Source organism: Lygodium microphyllum, chromosome 29 (assembly GCF_053477565.2).
Source record: "Lygodium microphyllum isolate KBCC chromosome 29, Lygodium_microphyllum_v1.1.10, whole genome shotgun sequence".
NCBI classification, from domain to species: Eukaryota; Viridiplantae; Streptophyta; class Polypodiopsida; order Schizaeales; family Lygodiaceae; genus Lygodium; species Lygodium microphyllum.
This window is the reverse complement of record NC_141163.1, coordinates 112082896-112108041: the sequence shown is the minus strand read 5'-3', so window position 1 is coordinate 112108041 and position 25146 is coordinate 112082896. Positions and strand designations below refer to the sequence as shown.

At 40.7% G+C, this 25146-nt stretch overlaps 1 protein-coding gene and 1 pseudogene across 3 annotated transcripts in view; both read left to right on the top strand.

Moving 5' to 3' along the window:
- The first annotated feature begins 353 nt into the window (after positions 1 to 353).
- DDI1 (ubiquitin family protein) overlaps positions 354 to 25146 on the top strand; it is a 132424-nt gene continuing 107631 nt past the window's right edge. The window contains exon 1 of one of the 3 annotated variants that reach the window (XM_087672249.1): positions 354 to 556. In XM_087672249.1, coding sequence (XP_087528375.1) covers positions 488 to 556 — 69 coding nt within the window. In that variant the 5' untranslated portion in view covers positions 354 to 487. The remainder of the gene's footprint in view (positions 557 to 25146) is intronic. The other 2 variants (XM_087672248.1, XM_087672247.1) reach the window with 2 other exon arrangements.
- LOC148011032 (uncharacterized) lies at positions 3508 to 25067 on the top strand (annotated as a pseudogene).

Below are 25146 nucleotides of genomic sequence, written 5' to 3'. Positions count from 1 at the left end.
TTACTATCTAACCTTGATGAATTTCAAGCTATCCCAAGTAAACTAGATCGCATCCCAATCTAACTCTCTTAGATCTCGTGTGCCATTGTAAGAAAGAAACATAAGCTTGTTAACATTCTCTAAGCTCAATCGATTGGTCATTTGACTTGACAGGGTTTATGTTGGAGAATCTCCTTTAACAATTGATTGTGCTTGCCTAAATTTTTCTTTTGCCTTTCAAATACATTGCTTGCAATATTTTGGGATTCTCCAACAAGTCAATAATGGGCGAGAAGGGCTGTGCAACCTTCAAAAATGAGACCTTAGCAATAGGAAACCATACAAAAAAACACAAAAGGGCTACTTCAGCCGGCGGCCGCAGGCCCAAAAAAAAGGAACCACGGAAGACCGGGGGGTCCTTTTAATAAGCTGGACAAAGTTCGGAGGAGGTCGTCGAGGCTTTACTTGCAGAGCGGTTTGCGTGCTCATCCCATCGGGGCCAGCTGGAATGAAGATCACTGTCATGATGGCAGCAGACGATCGCTTCCTGACTTTAGACCTCGAGCCTGACGAACTGGTGATGTGACGTCCTTATTCTTCCTTTGTGTCAACTCCTTATAGTACAGATTCGGAAACAGCCAACCGATCCCTTACGCAGGGTCCACAAAACAGTGGTCTGACTGCAAGTAGTGTTTGAAATTGCATGCTTGTCAATGCATTGATTTGAGATCAATTGGGTTTTGATAACAACAGAAAGTCCATGCCGTAGCAAAGTAGGTTGCGCCTATAATCAGAGTCAAGCTCGGTTTGACTGAGTCTCTGAGCTAATCATGTCGCGATTCCCTTAAATTGCTGTGGTGTGAACGTTGGCTTTTAGGTATGGGTAATATAATCAGTACAACAAGAAGTGCCAACTGGAGTGTGGGCCAATCATGGCAGCCATGAGAATATCCAGAACATGAATGGTAGCCACCAGCTATATGCGCAGTACCATCCAACCTAGAAAAAATCCAGCCATGAGAATGTTCAGGAGACAAAGCATAACCACCAGCTGGAATATGTGCATTTTTAAGTCTAGCAGGTCATATAGGTGAGATCTTAAAATGAAGTTAGTTGCACTAGGCAAGCTATGCACGTTCAGTAACTTTAATGTCATGCAACGAAAGAATTAAGTCTAGCAGGTCATATAGGCGAGATCTTAGAATGAAGTTAGTTGCACTAGGCAAGCTATGCACGTTTACTAACTTTAATGTCATGCAACGGAAGAAGATGTTGCTTCTTGTGCCCCTTCAAAGGATGAGGACACCCTTGTGTTCTTTAGATATTATGGTTGAGGATGATGTTAATGGCACAAGCACAAAGGTGGTCGCAGCAGTAGTGGCAACAACAGCAACGATGGCAAAAGTAGCAGCAAGCATAGAGGAAGTTCCGCAAGATATCTATAGAGTTTTCTACAACACATGGATCATGAGGCAATTTCTATTGTGGAGGGGAGCTCAAGCTTATGTGAAAGAATCCTGTAGAGGAAGAAATTTCAGAGTTTCATTGCGAGAAACATTGAAAAGCTACTGTTGCCCTGCTTAAACAACCATGGAAGCTGTCATCTATAGCTTAGGATCACTAGAAAGACCATTGCCCCCTCTTGTATACTGTCATCTGTACCAAAAGGATCTTGGGTTGCTATCACCTACTCTTGGAGAGCTTCAAATTGTTGTCACATGTTGTAGGACTAATCTTTAGTGGATGCAAATCACATCAACAGTCTCTTCTTGCTTTCTAAGAGCCATCTTCTCTCTCATAATGACTGAAATAGACTCTATCAACCCCTAAAAACGTTTTTTTCACTTATATGGGTAAGTTTTAATAATTTAATAATTATTCTAGTACTCAAAAAATTAATTACACTAGTCAATAATTAAATTGGCTAGACCAATTTGTCTTCCAACTATCCTTGAGTAGTTATTAGCTCTTAGACTGTCATTAATTAACTAATTAATGTCCAGTCTTAGATGTTACCATTGACATTAGTGGCTTATAAATTGGTCTAGGTTAAAATTGATATCGGGTATTACCTAGTACTTGTCAATCATAACTTATTACAACATTTGCCTTTGACACCTAGTGCATCCTTGGGATCCTTTGTTTGTTACCATGAAATAATTGCCATGTACGTCACACATACTAAACAATCTTGCACATTTGATTAAAAACTTAATTAAATGTTATCAGTAAGATTAAAGCATCTCAAAATTTTACGTCTCCATGATAGCTTGTATAAAGGCAACCCTATTTAGCACCCCATACATTGTGCTACAGTCATTGTTTCCTTGCTCTTGATTGTTGCTTCACTCTTAGCTCCATAAATCCTATGTATGGCAGCATTGGCTTAATGCTTGGGGCACAAAGTAGCATGTTTGCTACTGCATCTGTACCCCTGAATGCCAATGGGGCTCAAGGATTGAATGCTGGTAATGTAAATGCTCCGTTTGGCATTGATTTTGATATAAATTCAGCAAATGCACCCTTTTTGCAGTAGCTAATGTATGACAACTTGACACTCAAAGGGGCAGCAAAAGACTATGATGAGGGTGGAAAAGCTGTGAAGCTTTAGTTATTTAGTGGTGTACAAGATAGGCTAAAAGCTTTGACTTTCATTCGGCAGTTTGATGCAGTCTATTCAAGGGGGAACTTCACGTAGTCCTTGTCTATTCAGGGGGGAACTTCACGTAGTCCTCGAAGGTTCGAAAGGCAGCTACTTTTTTGAAAGGGAATGCATTACAGTGGTCGTCCACTCTTTTAATACAAGATAAAGCACTGTCAACGTGGATACAATTAAAGCAAATGTTTGCATCGAATTGTTTAACGAGTATCTTTGAGGTGGACATCATGATAACTTGGAATAAGTTGGATAGTAAGGAATGTAAGAATTTGGAGCAATATAATAAGAAGTTTTGGGATGCATTGCTAACTATTACTTCTTATCGCTCCGTACCTCGTTATGAGGAAGTTGAAAAATATGTTTGTGGGTTGTCCAAAGGAATCATGGTTTTTTTCATTAAATCTACTATATCTAGCATGTCTCAGCTCATAGAGACTGTTGCTACAGCCGATGCTTTGCTGCGTGGGAAGGATTCGGGCTTCCTAGAGAGTGGGGAGAAGCCGAATAAAAGGCTGTTTATGACTGAGAAAAGGGATAGATATGAAAATCAGCCTGAAAAGAAGCCTAACAATAAAAAAGGACTTGAAAACATTGGGATAACGTAGGAAATTGATAGCTGCAAATAAATGTTTTATTGGTGAACACGAGGGTCGCATTGCAAGGGATTGTCCCAGTAGGTATGGAAATCAGAAATTCAAGGAGATTCTAAAGAAAAGAAGCTAAAAGCATCAGTGGATTGGTGCCCGATGTTGTTAGTGATCAGCCCAATGATGATGCTTTGGGTTGTGTAGAGCCTGGGGAAAAATTAGGGATCAACATAATTGTTTTTCTTTAATAATGGTGCATAAGCCAATTTCATCTTTGTAGACATGGCCGCTTGTCTAGGCATTGGAGAGGATGAGATAGGACCCATGCGAGAAGTTAGAATGGTATGTAAAGGCCATGCATAGCCTGTCACACCGCTCATTGGAAAGCATTGGTTGTATATACAGGGATATGTGGACAACGAAGAATTCTTCATTGTTCCACTTGAGGGTTGTGATGTATTGCTAGGTATGCCATGGTGTCACCGTATGTATGTAGTGATTGATCCTCGTGCAAAAAAGATCGCTATTCAGCATAAGGAAACGGCACTCACACTTGATGTAAAGTTAAAGGTTGAATCTATCCCTATTGTATTTGCAGTTGTCATTTCTAAAGTAATGAAAAATTATCTTTTAGCGTACTTGGTTTTTACTTAGGATAAAGATGATAGTGAGAATGTTGGAAACTTGTCTAAGTTAGAGAAGGATCGCATGTCATTTCTGAAAATGTATGTTGATTGCTTATCTTAGTCACTTTCAAGGTAGCTATTGCGTGAAAGGCCAGAAGATCATGAGAGAGATCTTTTACCCCTGGAAGTAGCCCATCTAATAAGCCACCTTATAGAGTCAATGCAGCCCAACAGGAGGAGATTACGAGTCAGATGAATGAGCTATTAGAAAAATGATTGATTCATCCCAGCTCATCTTCTTTTTGTTCTCCAGTGCTTTTGGTACAAAAAAAGATGGTTCATGGTGTATGTGCATTGATTATCGTGCTCTGAATAAGATTATGATAAAGAATTGTCTTTCTGATTTCTCAAATCGATAATGTTATGGATAGATTGCAAGGGGTAGCCATATTCAACTGTATAGATTTGAAAAGTGGATATCATCAGATACACATTAGAATGGAAGATGTATCTAAGAGTGCTTTTAAGACATTTTTTGGATTGTATGAGTTTCTTGTTATGTCTTTTGGACTTATGAATGCTCTTGCCACTTTTAATCAAATGATGGATCGCATCCTCAAGCCACATAGAGGATTTATGGGCACTTTCTTTGATGATATGATTGTCTATTCAAAGAATGAGGCAAAGCATAGAAGACACTTGGACATTGTGTTTAGTGAACTGTATGAGTATAGGCTAGTTATCAATGATAAGAAAAGTGAATTCTTCTTGTATGAAATCCACTTTTTGGGGCATATTGTATCGACCGATGGTATTTGCGTGGACTCTACAAAAGTTGAGGTAATACGATCATGACTATCTTTGAGAAAAGTACATGAAATTCGCAACTTTTTGGGTTTATGTTCTTACTACAAGAAGTATGTACGTAGGTTTGCTGAAATTGCGTCTCCATTGCATGCTTTGTAGAAGAAGGATATGCGATTTAGATGGATAGCAATGGAAATTTCAGCATTTGAAAAGTTGAGTCAAAAGATGACTTCAGATTTTGTGCTTGTGTTGCTTGATCTAAGGAAGTCCTTCATAGTTTAATCCAGGTACAGAAAAGAATCTGCAGGTCTATGAGAAAGAGCCCTTGGCTGTAATTCATGCATTCTCTATATGGAAATATTATTTGTTGGGGGCTGATTTTACAGTGCAGACAGACCACCAAACTTTGAGGTACTTTTTGACGCAAACAAAGTTGTCAGAGAAGTGTATGAGATGGGCAAAATTTCTCTCTATGTTTCACTTTCAGATTGTACATATTGATGGTAAAAAGAATGTTGTGGTTGATGCATTGTAACATAAGCCACAAATTTCAGTCCGTCATTACGGTTTATTACATTAAGTTGGATGCCATGAAAGAGCAATATGTTATTGATTCGGACTTTGCTAATGTTTATGATCAGCTTTGCAAGGGCAAAATGCATGAACACCTTGTACTAGGAGATGGATTTTTGATGATGCATGGACGATTGTGTGTCACAAAGCAGCTAAGGCCCAGAGTTATCATTGAAAGATGTGCTCATTCGTATATAAGACACAGAGGTATTGATGCCACGGTCAAGGTAGTGGAGCATTTCTTTTATTGGCTAGCTTTGAGGCATGATGTAGAACAGTTTGTTAAGACATGTATTGTAGGTTAGAAAGTAAAGCATGATAGACAAAAGATGTCTCGTTTGTTGCAACCCTTGTCTATTCTAGATAGGCCTTGGTAGAGCATTGCAATGGTTTTTATTTTTAAGCATTCTAAGATACCACCTACAAGGAATGATGGGATATGGACTATCATTTGTAGGTTTAGTAAACAAGTTCATTTTATTCCAATGAGGAAGAAAACAAAGATTGATCATATGACACGATTGTTTTTATAGTACATTTTTAAGTATCATGGTATGCCAGAGTCGATCATTAGTGATCGAGACCCTCGGATGATCAATTTGTTTTGGAAGGGGTTGTTTGAGAATATGGATACCACGTTGAAGTTATTATCCTTTCATTCGCAAACAGATAGTCAGTGTGAGAAAGTAAATTCCATAGTGTTAGATCTTTTGAGGAGTTATGTTTCAGACCACAAGACATAGTGGGAGCAATATTTGCCCTTGGTTGAGTTTGCTTACAACAACACAATGCATAGTTCCATGGGCAAAGCTCCATTTGAGGTAGTTGAGGGTGGCAAGAAGGTACCGCCTATTCTACAAAGTAAGGATAAGATCTTTGAGGCTGATCGTTATGTGGAAAACTTGGATGTATAGTTGTTGCAACTTTATCTAGATACCCCTCATTTAGAGCCGACTTTAGCTCGAGCTCTGCCAGGTTCAGCAGAGCAAGGGCCCGGAGTATTTCCTGATGCTCAAGGGGAAGGTAGCACTTCCACTCCTTCAATTTATGGACAACTCTCGTATGTAGTAAATCTCGGATGTATTTAGTATGCATCGAAGGTACTGTGCTAATAGTATGTTTGCCATGAGGTCACTACTTAGTGTACTAGTCATTGTAAGATGTATGTAAATGAGTATGAGTTTCACTCAGGCATTAGAACTATACTTTTGCATAAGCTTATGATAAAATTGACATGAATTTCGCCTCAATTTTGAGATATAAATTATGATCAGTTTCAGCTTTGTTTTATATCAGCTTGAGAACGTTTATGGTCACTTGTGGGATTAGTTTTTTGCATTGATTGCTGGTCAGTTTTTGCAATGAGTTTGTATCAGTTTGGGGTTATATTTGCAGCAGTTTGTGATCAATTCTCAGATCAGCAAAGTGATCAGTTTATGATTAGATAATGCTTAGTTTTCAATGGCTTACATGTGGTTCCATGGATAAGAGCATATGTTATGATGTCATTGATGATTTAGCCATGGTTTATGCTTGGTTATGCTATGCTATGGTTTGGTTTTGCCAGATGAGTCGAGCTCATGAGAAATAGACATGTCACATGATAATCTGACAATGTTTTTGAGATTCTTTGTGAGTCTTACGTTACGTTATGTTGGCTTGTAATTTTTAGCATGTATTGGGCACATGGAATGGTTGAGCAGCACTGTGCAATGTTGTGTTAACTATGATGCATTGTGGAAATTCTAGTCCACTATTTTGCTTTTGATGGATGTGGTAGTGGAATCAAGGACGATTGCAAGGATTTTAAAGGAGAGAGTTGTCATGATAACATGTATTTTTGAAACCTCACTTAACATGTGGATTAATTTTTAATCACATGGTTAAGTAAATGTTGCATATGTGAGGTGTATCATGTATTTTTGAAACATCACTTAATATGTGGATTATTTTTAATCACATGGTTAAGTAAATGTTACACATGTGAGGTGTAAGTGGAGCTAGAGAGTAAATTTATGAGCCCGAGACCTGAGGAAATCATGGGATGTCAAAGGCAAAAGTTGCTATAAGTTATGCCGCACAAGTACTTGGTGGCATCTGGTGTTAGTTATTGACCTAGGTCATTCATTTGGCTATAAGTTGCTATAAGTTATGCCGCACAAGTACTTGGTGGCATCTGGTGTTAGTTGTTGACCTAGGTCATTCATTTGGTGACACTAGAGAATTGATGTTTAATGGTACCTAACACCAATCTAATGGTCAAAGATGGCACAGAGATACTCGAGAATGGAAGTTGTCCAACCAGTTTAATTATTGGCCAGTCATTATTTTTCAGGGTACCGAAGTAATTATTAGATTAACTTTTAAGTGTTTAAAGATTAAGAATTAATATTTAATCATAGATAATGCTGAAAAAACCATTTGGAAAGGTTACTACTTGTGAAAAATGCCAATGCAAGATTAAAAAACGTCTTTAGAGGCTGGAGAGGGGAATTTTAGTATGTTTTAGTGTGTAAGAGAGAGGGAGGAGATGCTCTTGGTCCGATTTGCAGCCATTGGAGGACCTTCTGAGGCAGCTAGGGGTAGAAGGAGACTAATCAACAGCAGGTGACAGTATTTAGAAGTTGTTGAGATAGGGCAACGGCAATAAATGACTGATTTTCTTTAGTTCTTTGTATCTAAAAGTTGTTGAGAGAGAGCAGCGGCAGTAAATGATTGATTTTCTTTAGTTTTTCGTGAAGAAAATCTGAATTTTCTCTCTTCTAAGCATTCTCTCTCATCTCTTAACCTTTTCACAGCCTTGCTCCAAAGATTACAACATTGAAATTTGAGATCACCGGAGGTTAAGAAATTTTAGATTTTTTTGTTGTAAACCTTGATCTGCAGTAGAAATTAGGGTTTAGCAGCAGCCTCGAGAAGCGTGCTAGAAATTGGAAGCTCCAAGCTTGGATTCAACAGGATTGAAGCTGTTTTTAGTCAAATTCAGGTGGAGGGACCAACAAATCAATGAATTTGGGGAATTTCCATCTCCGTCAAAGCGGGTAAAGACCGGTTGATTGCTCGAATCAAGGGGCAAATTACATTCTCCTTTGGCTAAAGTCTTCTATGTACTAGATTTGGGTTACAACTAGGTACTCGAGTTATCTTTACCCAGAATGCAATCACGGTGGAGGATGCATCTTCAGGAGCTACTCTTTGGATAGGTGCAAAGGAGGGTGGACTCTACACACTCGTAACCCTTGTTGTGCGGTCTTTCCATGAGCTTAGGTTGCTTTGATATGCTCATTATGGGCAGTTGAATCTTGATGCTATTTGGCAGGTCTTTAGGAGGAAGATGGTGGAGGGACTTTTAGATTTTCCTCTTGTGCACTCTCTTTGCCCTAGTTGCTTGAGGGCAAGTAACATTGACAGCCTCATCCCTATGTTGCTGCTCGAAGGGCTTCTATTTCGCTCGAGTTGGTATAGACTGATCTTTGTGGATCTGTGGACATGGCCTCTCTTGGGAAGGCCAAGTAGTTTATGCTGATTTTGTTGATGACTTTAGTCGTTATGTGTGGCTCTATTTCTTGGAGTACAAGAGCGAGACGTACTCCCACTTGTGTGAGTGAAAGGTGTTTGTAGAGAAGCAAACCTCTTTCAAAGTTTTAACCTATTTTTTGAGTTTTGTAGGGATCACGGTATTCGGGTGGAGTATTTCGGCTATCAACTCTACGACTCGAAGACTCCAAAGATCGAGCCCTTGACGACTCCCTCATCTCCTCGTCATCGAGTATTTCTACCCTCTCCCCATCTCCTCAGGTTTCCTTTGGGGGGGGAGGGATTGAGCCGTCAGAGGGGGAGTCTTTTTCATCGAATGAGCAGGATCTACCTTTTCTTAGTGAGGGGGAGTTCCTTTCATAGATAAGTGCTTTACAGGTACCGGAGGCCTCTCGGTCTCCTTCGCAACAGGATGAGGCTATCACCATTTCTTTGTGGTATTAGAGGCTCCTATAGGATTCATGGATTACTTAGTTCCTTGAGATGTCTCTTGGCCCACGTAGGTCAGCTTGGCTTTAGGCCTAGAAGGATAGTTCACTCTACATGAACTATACCCTTATGCCATAGATTCTTCAAGACCGTGAGCCTACTACAATTGATCAGCCTCTTACAATTGATAGGCTGAGCTCGATTCTATTGAGGAGGATCAAACTTGGGAGTTGGTTTCTCGTCCAAAGAAGCGGAAGGTAATTGTTGTGAAGTGGGTCTATAAAACCAAGTATCTTGCATATGGAACCTTGGACAAGTATAAGGCATGGCTTGTTGCTAAGGGATTCTCTCAGCAAGTAGGTTTGGATTACTTTGAGATTTTCGCATTGACAGCTCGGATGTCTACTATTCGAGCTATCTTGGTTTTAGTCACTTGTCATCATTGGCTAGTTTATTAGATGGACACGAAGTCAGCCTTTTTGTATGGTGCTTGGAGGAGGAGATTTATGTTTTACAACCTCCTTGTTTTCTTATGTAGGGGAAAGAGGACCATGTTTACAGGTTGTGGAAGGCCCTCTATGGTTTGAAGCAAGCTCCTAGGGCTTAGTATTAGCGGATTGATCAATTCTTCTTAGACAATTGCTTCCATCCATCAAATCATGACCCCAATCTTTATTACAAGGTTGCGGAGGACAGGTGTGTCTTGGTTGTCTTGTATGTTGATGACCTCGTTATCATAGGGAGCGATACATAGGAGGTTGATCAGACATGAACATTATTAGGCCAGGACTTCGACATGATGGATTTTGGGATCCTCCACTTCTTCCTTGGATTGTAGATTTGTTAGATGACATAGGATATTTCTAATTTCCTACCACAGATACACCTTCAAGCTTCTTTCAGAGTTTGGTATGGCCTATTTCTTGCCCCATGGACCTTGAGTCCAAGCTATTGAAAGTAGGTGATTTCCTTCATGATGCTGGAAACCAGCCTTCCTTCTTGGATAGGGTGGTAAATAACCTGATTAAGCACTAATTACAGCGAGCGTAAAATTTACGCAAATTGAAAATGCACACTTTACCACTTTAATCTTGGACATTGGATACTTAGTTGGCCCCAAAATTGGTGCCCCTTGCAGTATTTCTTTATCTTATATTGCAAATGGAAGGAGTACAACTGAGATCCTCTGATCTCCTTTGCTAATCCAAGTGCCTCTTGTTGTCAAAACTGACCAACAAGCTTGCAAACCAATTTGTCCCTTGGCTTGCTTGGAGATTGGCTTTCACCTTGCTCCTTGAAAGACAAATTCATACCTAAATCTGATATTGGTTGGCTAATCTCTTGGATCTCCCTGAAATTTCTCAATTTTATTGTCAAAACCCTAATTTTTGCTGTAATTTAGGGTTTACATTAGAAATTGATTGAAATCTCTTTCTCTGATGGCTCAAATTGCTAGAAAATGCTGAGATAACTTAAGAGATGGTTGGGGGATGAGAGAGAATGCTGTAGAGAGAGACATTTCAAAGTTTCATTGTGAGAAATGCTGAAAAATTGCTGTTGCCTTGCTCAAACAGCCATGAAAGCTGTCACCTATAGCTTAGGACCACTAGAAAGGCTATTACTTCCTCTTATATGTTGTCATCTACACTGGAAGGACCTTGGGCTTCTATCATCTCCTCTTGGAGGGCTCCAAATTGCTGTCACTTTTGCTGTAGGATTGGTCCATGGTGGATGCAAATCACATCACTAGCATCTCCTCGCTCTCTAACAGCCTCATTTTCTCTCACAATGATTGGGATAGACTTTTACCAGCCCCTAAAAACGTTTTTGCCACTTGGGCAAGTTTTGCTTATCGATAGCCTTTTGATTCCATTTTCAAGCATTATTCAACTTATTAATTTAATTTTCAGAATATTGATTTTGAAAATTAATTCAATAACTATTTTAGTGCTCAAAAAATGAATTCCACCAGTTAATAATTAAATTGGCTAGGCCAACTTGTCTTCCAAGTATCCCTGATGAAACTAGCCTTTCTTCGGTTACAACTTAATTGCAGCAATAACATTTATGACAAAATTGAGAAATGCAAAATAACTTACAATCTTGGATAATGGACACCTTGTTGGTCCCAAAACTGACATCCCTTTTGGTATTTCTTTAACTTAATTAAAGAGGAAGTTAATGTACAATGGGATTCTCCTAAACCCTTTCGGCATTCCAACTCCCCTTTGTTGTCGAAAATGACCAGCAAGTCTCCAGTCTGATTTGCCCCTTGATTCGGGTAGTCAACAGGCCTTCACTCGCTTTGATGGAGATGGAAAATGCCCCAAAGTCATTGATTTGCTGGTTCCTCCACCTGAATTTGACTTAAATAGCTTAAACTTTGTTGAATCCAAGTCTTGAAGCTTTCAATTTTTTGCACGCTTCTCGAGGTTGTTGCTAAACCCTAATTTTTGTTGTAGATTAGGGTTTACGGTAGAGAAATCTGAAATTTCTTAGCCTCAAGTGATCTCAATGCTGTAATCTTCGGAGCAAGACTGTGGAGAGGTTGGGAGATGAGAGAGAATGCTAAGGAGAGAGAAAATTCAGACTTTCTTCACGAAGAACTGAAGAAAATCAGCCATTCACTGCTGTTGCCTTGTCTCAACAGCTTTTAGATACAAAGAATTGAAAAAAATTAGTCATTTATTGCTGTTGCCGTGTCTTAGTCGCTTGTAGATGTTGTTACCTGTTGTTAATTGGTCTTCTCTTGCCCTTGGCTGCCTCAAAAGGTCTTCCAATGGCTGCAAATTAGACCAACAACATCTTCTCCCTCTCTTTTGCAAGCTAAAACGCATTATAATGCCTCTCTCTAGCCTATAAGACGTTTTTCAGCCTGGCATGGATATTTTTGACAAGTGCTAGCCTTCCTAAATGGTTTTTTCAGCATTATCCATAATTAAATATTAATTTTTAATCTTTAAATACTACAAATTAATCTAATAATTACTTTGGTGCTCTGAAAAATAATCAAACTGACCAATAATTAAATTGGCTAGGCAACTTCCATTACCGAGTATCTCTATACTATCTTTGACCATTAGATTGGCGTTAGGTACTATTAAACACCACTTCTCTAGTGTCACCAATTGACACTTATGACCAAATGAATGACCTAGGCTAACAACTAGTGCAAGATTCCACCAAGTATCTGTGCGGCATAACTTATAACAACTTTTGCCTTTGATATCGTGTGATTTTCTTGGGTCCTTGGCTCGTAAATTTACTCTAACCCTAGTTACATCTCACATGTGCAACATTTACTTAACCATGTGATTAAAAAGTTAATCCATATGTTAAGTGAGGTTTCAAAAATACATGTCCTGATGACTTTTGAGCAGTTATTAGCCCTTAGATTGGCATTAATTAATTTATTGATAACTAGTCTCTAATGTCACCATTGACATTAGTGGCCAATAAATTGGTCCAAGCCAAAATTTGACTCCGAGTATAACCTAATACTTGTCTGATATAACTTATCACAACTTTTACCTTTGATACCCATTGCATCCTTGGGGTACTTGGCGTGTTACCGTGAAATAATTGCCATGTGTATTACATGTGCTAAACAACCTTGCACAGTTGATTAATATCTTAATCAAATGTTATCGACAAGTTTAAAGCATCTTAAAATTTCATTTCCTCGTGACACACCTTTGCCTTGAAACCCTTGCAATCGTCCTCGATTGCATTGCATTGTGTTGAAGGAAGAGTATCTGCAGTCACAACATTAGCCACTGTTATCCAAGCCATATACCCCAAACCTTGCTGAAAATTTCTAGCCAGCATATACATCAGATAATGTTGAGAATTAGACTAGAATTGTTGTAACCAACCTTCCTTTTGTGGATGGGTGGTAAATTCGTGATTACAACCTAATTACATCAACAAACAATAAATGCAAATCTGAAAATACAAATTTACCTATTGATCTTGGACAATGCACACCCGATTGGCCCCAAAATTGGCGCCTCTTTCAGTATTTCTTTAGCTTTATTGAAGAAAAAGTCGATTTACAGTGGGATTCTCCTGATCCCCTTCGCAATTCAAACTCCCCTTATTGTCCAAAGTGATCAGCAAGTCTTCAATCTGATTTTCCCCTTGATTCAGGTACTTAATTGGCCTTCACCCACTTCATGGATGATGGAAATGCCCTAAATTCAATGGCTGGCTAGTCCTCCACCTAAATTTAGCTGAAATTCGCCTTCAGCCCTTAAAAATTTAAGTCTTGGAGCTTCCAATTTTTGGCATGCTTCTCGAGGCCGCTGCTAAACCCTAATTTTGCTGTAAATTCGGGTTTAGAGCAAAGAAATTTGCAATTTCTCAGCCTCCAAGGGTCCAAATGCTGAGATCTTCGGAGCAAGGCTGTGAAATGGCTGGGAGATGAGAGAAAAAGCTATAGAGAGAAAAAATTTAGAGTTTTGTCGCGAAGAATGACTGAAAATTAGTCAAATGCAGCTGCTGCCCTGCCACAACAGCTTGTAGATGCAAGGAACTGAAGAATATCAGTCATTTACTGCTGTTGCTGTCTCAACAGCCTATAGATGCTGTCACCTACTGTTGATTGGTCTTCTCCAGCCCTTGGCTGCCTCAGAAGGTCCTCCAATGGCTGCAAATCAGACCAACAGCATCTCCTCCCTCTCTCTTGCAAGCTGAATACACTAAAAATGCCTCTCTTCAGCCTCTAAAGACGTTTTTCAGTCTTGCATGGGCATTTTTGACAAGTGGTAGGCTTCCCAAATGGTTTTTCTAGCATTAGCCATAGTTAAATATTAATTTTCAGTCTTTAAATACTGAAAATTAATCTAATAATTATTTTGGTGCCCTAAAAAATAATATGACTAGCCTGGAAGAGACTTGTGAAAGTGTATATGGACAAGTGTGTTGAAGAACTAGCCTGGAAGAGACTAGTTCAAAGTGAAGATTGACAAATCTCCAAGAGATTAGTGGCCATAAGTGGAAATTCACTTTCAGTTGAGCTACATTACAAAATTGGATGTAGCCATAGTCTGAAAAGATTGTCAGAAGACTAGTGGGATGCAATGGAAGCAATTCCTAAAATTTAGAGAGTTACTATTTTTTGACCTCAGAATCTGTTTGCGTCATTATCTTCGTTTTTGCACGAGGATTAATCCTCTGGTTTGTGCCGAGGTCAAATTTTGAACCGAGGATGGAGAATTTTAGACCGAAAGGTTTAAACAGGAAAATTGTTACATGTATGCCATGTGTCACAATTTGGGCATAAATTCCCAAAAGAGAGAGAGAGGGCAGCACAAAAACGAGTTTCAATGCATGGGGGGCTCATTTTGTGAAAGGGAGATGGATTGCTGCAGATGGAGAGCTCTTGAGAGCTGGCCTACCTTGTCCATGATGCACAGAGGCTTGAGTTTGCTCCCTACTCTCTCTTTCTCTCCCTGACAATATGGTTATGCTGCAGAATCAAGGGCCTTTCTTCTGATTCAGGTATAGCTGTGTGGAATATGCTGTTTTTGCATGAGGCAAGAGCCTCTTTTCTCCAGGAACAGGAGCAGTTGTTTGCAGTTCCCAGCAGGGAGAGGTGAGGGTGGTAACCTCACCTCAGACTTGGGCAGAGTTTCCCCTCCTGGCCAGCTTGCTTTAGGTCAGTAATTGTATTGTTATGCTGCCAAATTTCACCCAGAATAGGTGAAAGACAGCCCATTGTATTTTCCCTCTTTTTAAAAATAAAGAAATACTGCAAGGGGCGCCTAACTTAAGGGCCAACAGGGTGTCTGTGTGGCAACAGGAGCATTTTAGCTTCTTGTTTTTCTTCTTGATTCTGTGTCTTTAAGTTCAGGTAAAGTGGGCGATTGTTAAAATGGGTGAAAGCATTTATATATTTTGGTTGTACACTACCGCCCTTCCCAGTGAACAGGCCGGTTACAAGCTCTCTCATAAGCATCAAGTAATACTCCGGACCTTTGCTCTGCTGAATTGGATTGAGCCCGAACTAAAGTCGGTTCTAATTGGAAAGCATCATGGTAAAGCTGCAACAATTGAGGATGGTTTGCCAAGTCATCCTCCTCCATCCATTTGGCATCCATTGGTGAATAATTCTGAAGCTTCACCAAGTACCTTCTGGAACCCTTGCCCCTGATCTTACTCTCTTTGTGTGCCAAAATCTGCTTTGGTACAGTATTTCATCGAGCTCTTCAACCTTCGACTGAATTTCAGTAGATACATCCTCTGGCACATCTCCATGAAGTGGGTGAAGGCTAATTAAGTGCCCGAATCAAGGGGCAAATCAGATTGAAGACTTGCTGGTCACTTTGGACAGCAATGGGAGTTTGGATTGTGAAGGGGATCGGGAGAATCTCATTGTAAATCAACTTTTTCTTGCATTTATTGTTTGTTGCTGTAATTAGGTTGTAATTAGGGATTTACCACCCATCCACGGAAGGAAGGTTGGTTCCATGGTTCCGTTGCTGGGACACCAGGAAATCCTTTGAATTGGTGGGCCCATGGTACTTGATTGCAACTTAGGACTATTGCATTATTGCTGAAATTGTTCTCAGTAGTGAATTATAGCAAGCATGTCTTCACATGGTGATACGGGATCAAGTGGAGAGGACACATCAATTCAGCAAATGCACCTTTTCTTGCAACAGCCCATTTATGATAACTTGACTCCCATAGGTTTGTCGAAGAACTATGACGAAGGTGGCAAAAGCCGTGAAGTTTGAGCCTTTAAGTGGTGCACAAGATAGGATGAAAGCACTTCTTTTTATTCAGCAGTTTGATGCAGCCTATTTTGGAGGCAACTTCACAGAGGCATCTAAGATACGCAAGGCAGCCACATTTTTGAAGGGAAATGCATTACTGTGGTGGTCTGGGTCCAGTACAAACAAATGTTTGCTTCAAATTGGTTGACAAGTACCTTTGAAGTAGACATTATGATAGCTTGGAATCGGTTGAATTCCAAAGACTACAAGAACTTGGATCAGTATAATAAGGAGTTTTGGGATGCATTGCTACCAGTTACTTCTTATCGTACACCCCCCCTCCATGAGCAAGTGGAGAAGTATATTTGTGGTTTGCCAAAGGGTATTCGGGATTTTTGCATTAAGTCCATTGTTTCCAGCATGTCTCAGCTTATAGAAACTGCTACTACAGCTGCACATTGTTGTGTGGATAGGATGTAGGATTCCACAATGATGATGCGAAGTCATATGTCAAAGAGGCAAAGGCTGAGAAAAAGAGTAAATCTGAAAATAAAGCTGAAAATTAGGGCAAATCTGAAAAATAGGGTTGGAAAGAGGAACAAATTGCAGAGAAAGAGTGGAAAAAGTGATGCACTGTCACGTAAACCTCAGTTGTCGGCTGTCAGCATGGTTTATCACACTGAGTTGGATGCCATGAAAGAGCAATATGTTGCTGATTCGGACTTTGCTAACGTTTATGATCAACTTTGCATTGGCCAAAGGCATGGACACTTTGTGCTAAGAGATGGATTTTCGATGATGCATGGACGATTGTAATCACTGAAAGTCATGCTCCTCCGTATGCAGGACATAAAGGTATTGATGCCATGGTCAAGGCAGTGGAGCATTTCTTTTATTGGCTAGCTTTGAGGTATGATGTAGAATAGTTTGTTAAGACATGCATCGTATGCCAGAAAGTAAAGCACGATAGGCAAAAGATGTCGGGTTTGTTGTAGCCCTTGCCTATTCTAGATAGGCCTTGGTAGAGCATTGCAATGGACTTTATTTTTGAGCTTTCTAAGGCACCTATAGGGAATGATGGGATATGGACTATCATTTGCAGGTTTAGCAAACAAGCCCATTTCTATCTGGTGAGGAAGAGAATTAAGACTGATCACATGGGACGATTGTTTTTGTAACACATCTTTGAGTATCATGGTATGCTAGAGTCGATCATTAGTGATCGAGACCCCTGGATGACCAGTTTATTTTGGAAGGTGTTGTTTGAGAATATGGGTACCACGTTGAAATTCTCATCATCTTTCCATTTGCAGATAGATGGTTAGTTTGAGGAAGCAAATTCCATAGTGTTAGATCTTTTGAGGTGCTATGTTTCAAACCACAAGCACAGTGGGAGCACTATTTGCCCTTGGTTGAGTTTGCATACAACAACACAGTGCATAGTTGGGGCATAGTTCCATTGGTAAGGCTCCTTTTGAGGTGGTATGTCACTGGGGCGTGAAATTTTGAGATGCTTTAAGCTTGCTAGTAACATTTGATTAAGTTATTAATCAAATGTGCAAGGTTGTTTAGCACATGTGATGCACATGGCAATTATTTCATGGGAACGGGCCAAGGACCCCGAGGATGCAGTGGGTGTTAAAGGGAAAAGTTGTGTTAAGTTATGCCAACTGGGTTTTGGTGGTCAATTGGTGTCACGTTGGACCCTAGGAAAATTGTTTGGCCATTAAGTGTCAGTGGTGACACTAGGGACAAGCATTAATTAATTAATTAATGCTAGTCTAAGGGTCAGCAGATGTTGGGAACCACTCCAAGTTGCAAATGGCCTAGCCAATCTCATTATAGATGGGCATGTTTAATTTTGGGCAGGGTTTCAGAATTAATTAATTTTGAAAAATTAATTTAATGGCTGAAAATGCATTAGGAAGGTTGTCACTTGGCAAAACTTTCCCATGCAACTAGGGAGAAGGCTGTTGGAGGGTGGTGGAAGCTGAATTGTAGCCATTCGGAGCTTGGTAGAGGGAGAGGAGGTGATCAGATTTGGCTCTGAGAGCCGACGACGACTGATCGCGGGCCGGGACAGGACAGGGGGCAGCAGGATTTCTCTTCCACCCCAAGAGAGGTGGCGGTAGAAGAGGAGGGCTCGCTAGTTGAGCTGGCGTTTTATCCCCCTTTTGAAGCTGTTGGTGCCATTAGATTTGTCATCAGAGCTACGAATCAAAAGATACATTTCAGCTGATTTTCTCTCTTTCTATAGCATTCTCTCATCTCCTCCAGTCTATGCTCAAGCATTCTTAGCAATTCTCAGCCATTGGTAGCAGAGTACAGCCAAATTTGGTGGACAACAGAGAGTTTACTGCTGTAAACCCTAAATTACAGTAGTAATTAGGGTTTAGCAGCCACCTTGGGACTCGTGCCATCAGTCAAAGGCATTGTACACTGAAATCAGCACCGGAAATTCATGGAATTGTGAGGATTTCAGATGCCAGCCCATCTATTGTGAATTTGGGACAGCATTTGACCAGTTGGGGTTTCATTAGAGCAAGTCCTGGGTGAAAAGCAATTTGCCCGAATGCTTTGCTGATTATTGGAACAGCAAGGGGCTTTTGAATCAGCCAAGGAGATCGTGAAATCTCGGCTTGTAATTTATCCATCAGCAATTGTAATTAAAGAAATACCGAAAGGGGCGCTAGTTTTGGGGTCAACAGGGTGTCCACTGTCCAAGTTTATGAAGGTAAAGTGAGCATTTCAGTTTATGTTCATTTGCTGATTGCTGTAATTAAGTGCTTAATCAGGTTAAACCACCCTATCCGAGAAGGAAGGCTAGTTTCATGGTTCCATTGCCGGGATAATCACTCAATCTCTTGATTTGGTGAGCGTGAGGCACTTGATTGCAAGCCAAAGCTTTGTGCTAGTGCTGATTTTTGTGCTCAGCTGAGAAATTAGAGCAACATGTCTTCATACAGTGAGATGGAATCAAGCAGTGATGATGCCTCTCAGTATGGACATTGCCATGGGAATGAAGGAAATGCAATGCCTAATCTTGGACAAGGCTCTCATGATGGACAACAAGCTGAAAATGTTGCTATTGGGCAAGATGCAGGGCCTTCGAGCCGTCATGAGGTAGATGACCAGCAAAGTGAAGAGGAATTTGATGACCAGTTCAACAATCGGATGAGGACAGCAGCAAATCTCTTTGTTGAATTGGCAAAGGATCCTCAGTTCATCTGATTTTTGAATGCTCCGAAGAAGGACAGCAAGGGTAAGAAGAAGAAGTCAACTTCTACACCTTCGGGACAGCAAGGTGCACCGAAGGTAGTGCCAAATCCTTCACTTGAATCTCCTAAAGAGGCCAATGAAGCTAAACAGTTGGTACCTATGGGGCAAGGAATGCAAATGCAAGGCCATTATGAAAGTGCCAATCCAATGGATTTTGGACAGTCGGGCATGCATGCTATGATGGGGCAGCCAGGATACTTTGGTGGTAGCACGATTTTTCATGCAATGGTTGGCCAAGGGCCGCATACGGAAATGCATGGTACAAATCCCTATGGTATGCAGCAACCAATGCATGGTGTGCAAGGCCCATTGTTTTCGGGAATGGCTGGAAATGTGCAAAACCCTATGTATGGTAGCATTGGCTTGATGCATGGGGCACAAAGTGGAATGTTGGGCAATGCATCTGCACCCCCGAATGCTTATGGGGCTCAAGGAATGACTGCTGGTCATCCAAATGCTTCATTTGGGCTTGGTCATGATGTAAATATAGCAAATGCACCCTTTTTGCAGTAGCCAGTGTATGACAACTTGACTCCTAAAGGGGAAGCAAAAGACTACGATGAGGGTGGAAAAGTAGTGAAGTTTGAGTCCTTCAGTGGTGCACAAGATAGGCTGAAAGCTTTGACCTTCATTTAGCAGTTTGATGCAGTCTATTTAGGGGGAAACTTCACCGAATCCTCTAAGATTCGAAAGGCAGCCACTTTCTTGAAGGGGAATGCATTGCAGTGGTGGTCCACGCTCTTGATGCAAGGTAGAGCACCGTCAACATGGGTACAATTCAAGCAAATGTTTGCATCGAATTGGTTGACTAGTACCTTTGAGGTGGACATCATGACAGCTTGAAACAAGCTTGATGCAAAGGAATGCAAGAATTTAGAGCAATACAATAAGAAGTTTTGGGATGCATTGCTGCCCGTCACTTCTTATCGTGCCGTACCCCTTCATGAGCAAGTGGAAAAATATGTATGTGGGCTGCCCAAAGGAATCAGGGATTTTTGCATAAAATCCACTGTCTAGCATGTCTCAGCTCATAGAGACTGCTGCTACAGCTGATGCTTTGCTGCGTGGAACGGATTCGGGCTTCCAAGAGAGCGGGAAGAAGCCGAATAAAAAGTTGTTTAAGGTTGAGAAAAGGGGCATATTTGAAAACCAGCCTGAAAAGAGGCCAAAATAGCAAAGAAAGGGCTCGAAAACATTGGCACAACGTAGGGAATTGATGGTTGCAAATAAATGCTTTATTTGTGAACAGGAGGGTCATATTGCCAAGAATTGTCCCAATAGGCAACAAGCTGCAAAATCAGAAAATCAGGGAGGTCCTAAGGGTAAAAGGCCTAAAACATCAGTGGGATTGGTGCCCGATGTTGTTAGTGATCAGCCCAATGATGATGCTACTGAGTTGTATAGAGCATGGGGCAAAATTAGGGATCAGCATGTGTTGATCTTCTTTGATAATGGCGCACAAGTCAACTTCATCTCTACTGACGTGGCAGTCCGTCTAGGTATCAAAGAGGATGAGATGGGAGCCATGGGGGAAGTTGGAATGGCATATAAGGGTCATGCAGAACTTTTCACACCACTTACTGGAAAGCTCTGGTTGCACATATAGGGATATGTGGACAACGAAGAGTTTTACATTGCTCCTCTTGAGGATTGTAATGTGTTGCTTGGTATGCCATGGTGCCACCGTATGTATGCAGTGATTGATTCATATGCAAAAGAGATCACTATTCAACATAAGGGAAAGACACTCACACTTGATGCAAAGTTGAAAGGGGAATATGTCCCTGTTGTATCTGCAGCTGCTATTTCTAAAGTAATGAAAAATCATCTTTCAATGTATTTAGTTTTTGCTAAGGATAAAGGTGATAGTGAGAATGTTGGGAATATGTCTAAATTAGAGAAGGATCGCATGTCATTTCTAAAAATGTATGCTGATTGCTTCGCTCAGTCACTTCAAGGGCAGCTACCACTTGAAAGACCCGAAGATCATGGCATAGAGACCTTATCCCTGAAAGTAGCTCTCCTAATAAACCACCCTATAGAGTCAGTGTAGCCCAACAGGAGGAGATTATGAGTTAGGTAAATGTGCTGTTAGAGAAAGGGTTGATTCAGCCCAGCTCATCTCCTTTCCGTTCTCCAATGCTCTTGGTGCAGAAAAAGGATGGCTCATGGCGTATGTGCATTGAATATCGTGCTCTGAACAAGATCACGATAAAGAATCGCTTTCCGATCCCTCGGATCGATGATGTTATGGATAGATTGCAGGGGGCAGCAATATTCAGCCATATAGATTTGAAAAGTGGGTATCATCAGATACGCATTAGACCGGAGGATGTGTCTAAGACAGCTTTCAAGACATCTTTTGGGCTATATGAATTTCTTGTCATGCCTTTTGGACTTAGGAGTGCTCCTGCCACTTTAATTGGATGATGGATCGCATCTTTCAGCCACATAGAGCATTTGTGGGTACTTTCTTTGATGACATGATTGTCTATTCAAAGAATGAGACGGAGCATAGATAGCACTTGGACATTGTTTTCAATGAGCTACGTAAGCATAGGCTGGTTATCAATGACAAGAAGAGTGAATTCTTTTTGCATGAAATCCACTTCTTGGGACATATTGTATCAGTTGATGGTATTCGTATGGACCCTGCTAAGGTTGAAGCAATACGTTCATGGACAGCTTTGAAGAATGTTCATGAGATCCGCAGCTTTTTGGGTTTATGTTTTTACTATAGGAAGTATGTGCGCGGATTTGCTGAAATTGCATCTCCATTGTATGCTTTGCAAAAGAAAGATGTGCCATTTAGATAGACAGCAGTGGAAATTTCAGCATTTGAAAAGTTGAAGGAAAAGATGACTTCAGATCTTGTGCTTGTGTTGCTTGATCTAAGGAAGTCATTTGTTGTTAAGTGTGATGCATGTGGTAACAACATTGGGGTTGTCCTTATGCAAGATGACCGAGTTGTGGCTTATGAGAGCCGAATTCTCCACGGTGCAGAGAGGAATTTATAGGTTTACGAGAAAGAGCTCTTGGCTATAATTCATGCACTGTCTATGTGGAAACATTATTTGTTGGGGGCTGATTTTACAGTGCAGACAGACCATCAGACTTTGAGGTGCTTTTTGACACAAACAAAGTTGTTAGAGAAGCATATGAGATGGGCAAATTTTCTCTCTATGTTTCATTTTCAGATTGTACACATTGATGGTAAAAAGAATGTTGTGGCTGATGCATTGTCACGTAAGCCACAAATTTCAGCCGTCACTATGGTTTATCACACTGAGTTGGATGCCATGAAAGAGCAATATGTTGCTGATTCGGACTTTGCTAATGTTTATGATCAGCTTTGCAATGGCCAAAGGCATGAGCATTTTATGCTAAGAGATGGATTTCTAATGATGCATGGACGACTGTGTGTCACAAAGCAGTTGAGACCTAGAGTGATCATTGAAAGTCATGCTCCTCATTATGTAGGACACAGAGGTATTGATGCCACGGTCAAGGCTGTGGAGCATTTCTTTTATTAGCCATCTTTGAGGCATGATATAGAGCAGTATGTTAGGGCATGCATTATATGTCAGAAGGTAAAGCATGATAGGCAAAAGATGCCGGGCTTGTTGTAGCCCTTGCCTATTCGAGATAGGCCTTCGCAAAGCATTGCTATGGACTTTATCTTTGAGCTTCCTAGGACGCCTACAGGGAATGATGGGATATTGACTATTATTTGCAGGTTTAGCAAACAAGCCCATTTTATTCCCGTGAGGAAGAAGATAAAGGCTGATCATATGGCACAATTATTTATGCAGCACATTTTCAAGTATCATGGTATGCCTGAGTCGATCATCAGTGATCGAGACCCTTGGATGACCACTCTATTCTGGAAGGGGTTGTTTGAGAATATGGGTACCACGGTGAAATTCTCATCATCCTTCCATTCGCAAATAGATGGTCAGTCTGAGGAAGCAAATTCCAGAGTGTTGGATCTTTTGAGGTGCTATGTTTCAGACCACAAGACACAGTGGGAGCAATATTTGCCATTGGTTGAGTTTGCAAATAACAATACGGTGCATAGTTCCACTGGCAAGGCTCCATTTGAGGTGGTTGAGGGTGGCAAGAAGGTTCCACCTATTTTGCACACTAAGGATAAGATCTTTGAGGCTGATCGCTTTGTGGAAAGCTTGGATGCAGCCTATGCAAAGATAAAGTATGCACTTCAGAGATCACAGGACAAGCAAAAGCAGGCAGCTGATCGCCATAGACGTGCTTTCCTGTTTGCAAAGGGCGATTATGTATTGCTGCGTTTCGAAAAGGCAAGGCTGAAAAAGATGAAGGGAAGAGAGAGGTTGTATTCGAAGTTAGGCATGAGATACTATGGGCTCTTTCAAGTGTTGGAAAAGAAATGTATATCGGCTGAAATTACCTCCACATTGGTGGATACACAATGCCTTTCATGTCAGTTTGTTGAGACCTTTTGCGTGGTGATGTGCCAGAAGATGTATCTGCTGAAATTCAGCCAGAGGTTGAGGAACTAGATGAGATTTTGGTACCCGAGCAGATTTTGGCACATAACGAAAGGAAGGTCAGAGGCAAAGTTTCCAGAAGATATTTGGTGAAGTTTCAAAACTATTCACCAATGGATGCAAAATGGATGGAAGAGGATGACTTGGCAAACCATCCTCAGTTGTTGTAACTTTATCTCGATGCCTTTCAGTTAGAGCCGACTTTGGATCGGGCTTACTCAGGTTCAGCAGAGTAGGGGTCCGGAGCATTGCTTGATGCTCAAGGGGGAGGTAGCACTTCCACTCCACCGGTTTTGGACAGCTCTCGTATGTAGTGGATCTCGGATGTATTCAGCATGCATCCAAGGTACTGTGCTGACAATATGTCTGCCATGAGGTCACTACTCGGTGTACTAGTCACTATGAGATACATGTATATGAGTATGGTTGTCACTGCGGGTCTGAAACTATACTTATGCATGAGTTTTTGGACCAGTTTGGCATGAGTTTTTGCCTCAGTTTTGAGATCAATTTCTGATTAGTTTCAGCTCAGTTTTTGATCAGTTTGAGAACCGTTTATGATCACTTTGGGATCAGTTTTGCATCAGTTTCTGATCAGGTTTTTTTACCATCAGCTTGTGATCAGTTTCGAGTTACATTTGCAGCCATTTGTGATCAGTTTTCATATCAGTCCATGATCAGTTTATGATCAGGTCATGCTCAGTTTTTAATGGTTTACAGTTGATTCCATGGACAGCCGCATGTAAACGAATGTCATTGACAGTTTCAGCCATGGTTTATGTTGAGAATATGCTTTATTGTGGTTTTGAAGTCAGAACGGTTGAGAAACATGAGTTATGGATGCATCCAATGGTTTCTAGCAACAGTTTTGGACTGTTTTTTAGTTTTCTATTATGTTTTGCTGGCTGGAAATTTTCAATAAGTTTTGCGCATATGCAACGGTTCGACAAGAGTGGCCAATGTTGTGATGACTGTCATACCAAATGGAAATTCTAGTGCAAATTCTAGTGCAATATACTATCTCACATGTGCAACATATGTGCATCTTTTAATTGCACATTTGATTAATCCTTTAATCAAATGTCAATTAGACATAAGCAAAGCATAAAATTTTCACATCCTCGTGACAGGTGAAGGCCAATTGAGTACCTGAATCAAGGGGCAAATCAGATTGAAGACTTGCTGGTCACTTTGGACAACAAGGGGAGTTTGGATTGCGAAGGGGATCGGGAGAATCCCACTGTAAATAAACTTTTTCTTCAATAAAGCTAAAGAAATACCGAAAGAGGCGCCAATTTTGGGGCCAATCGGGTGTGTATTGTCCAAGATCAATAGGTAAATTTGTATTTTTCAGATTTGCATTTATTGTTTGCTGCTGCAATCAAGTTGTCATTGTCGGGATGGTGGTAAATCCTTGATTACAAC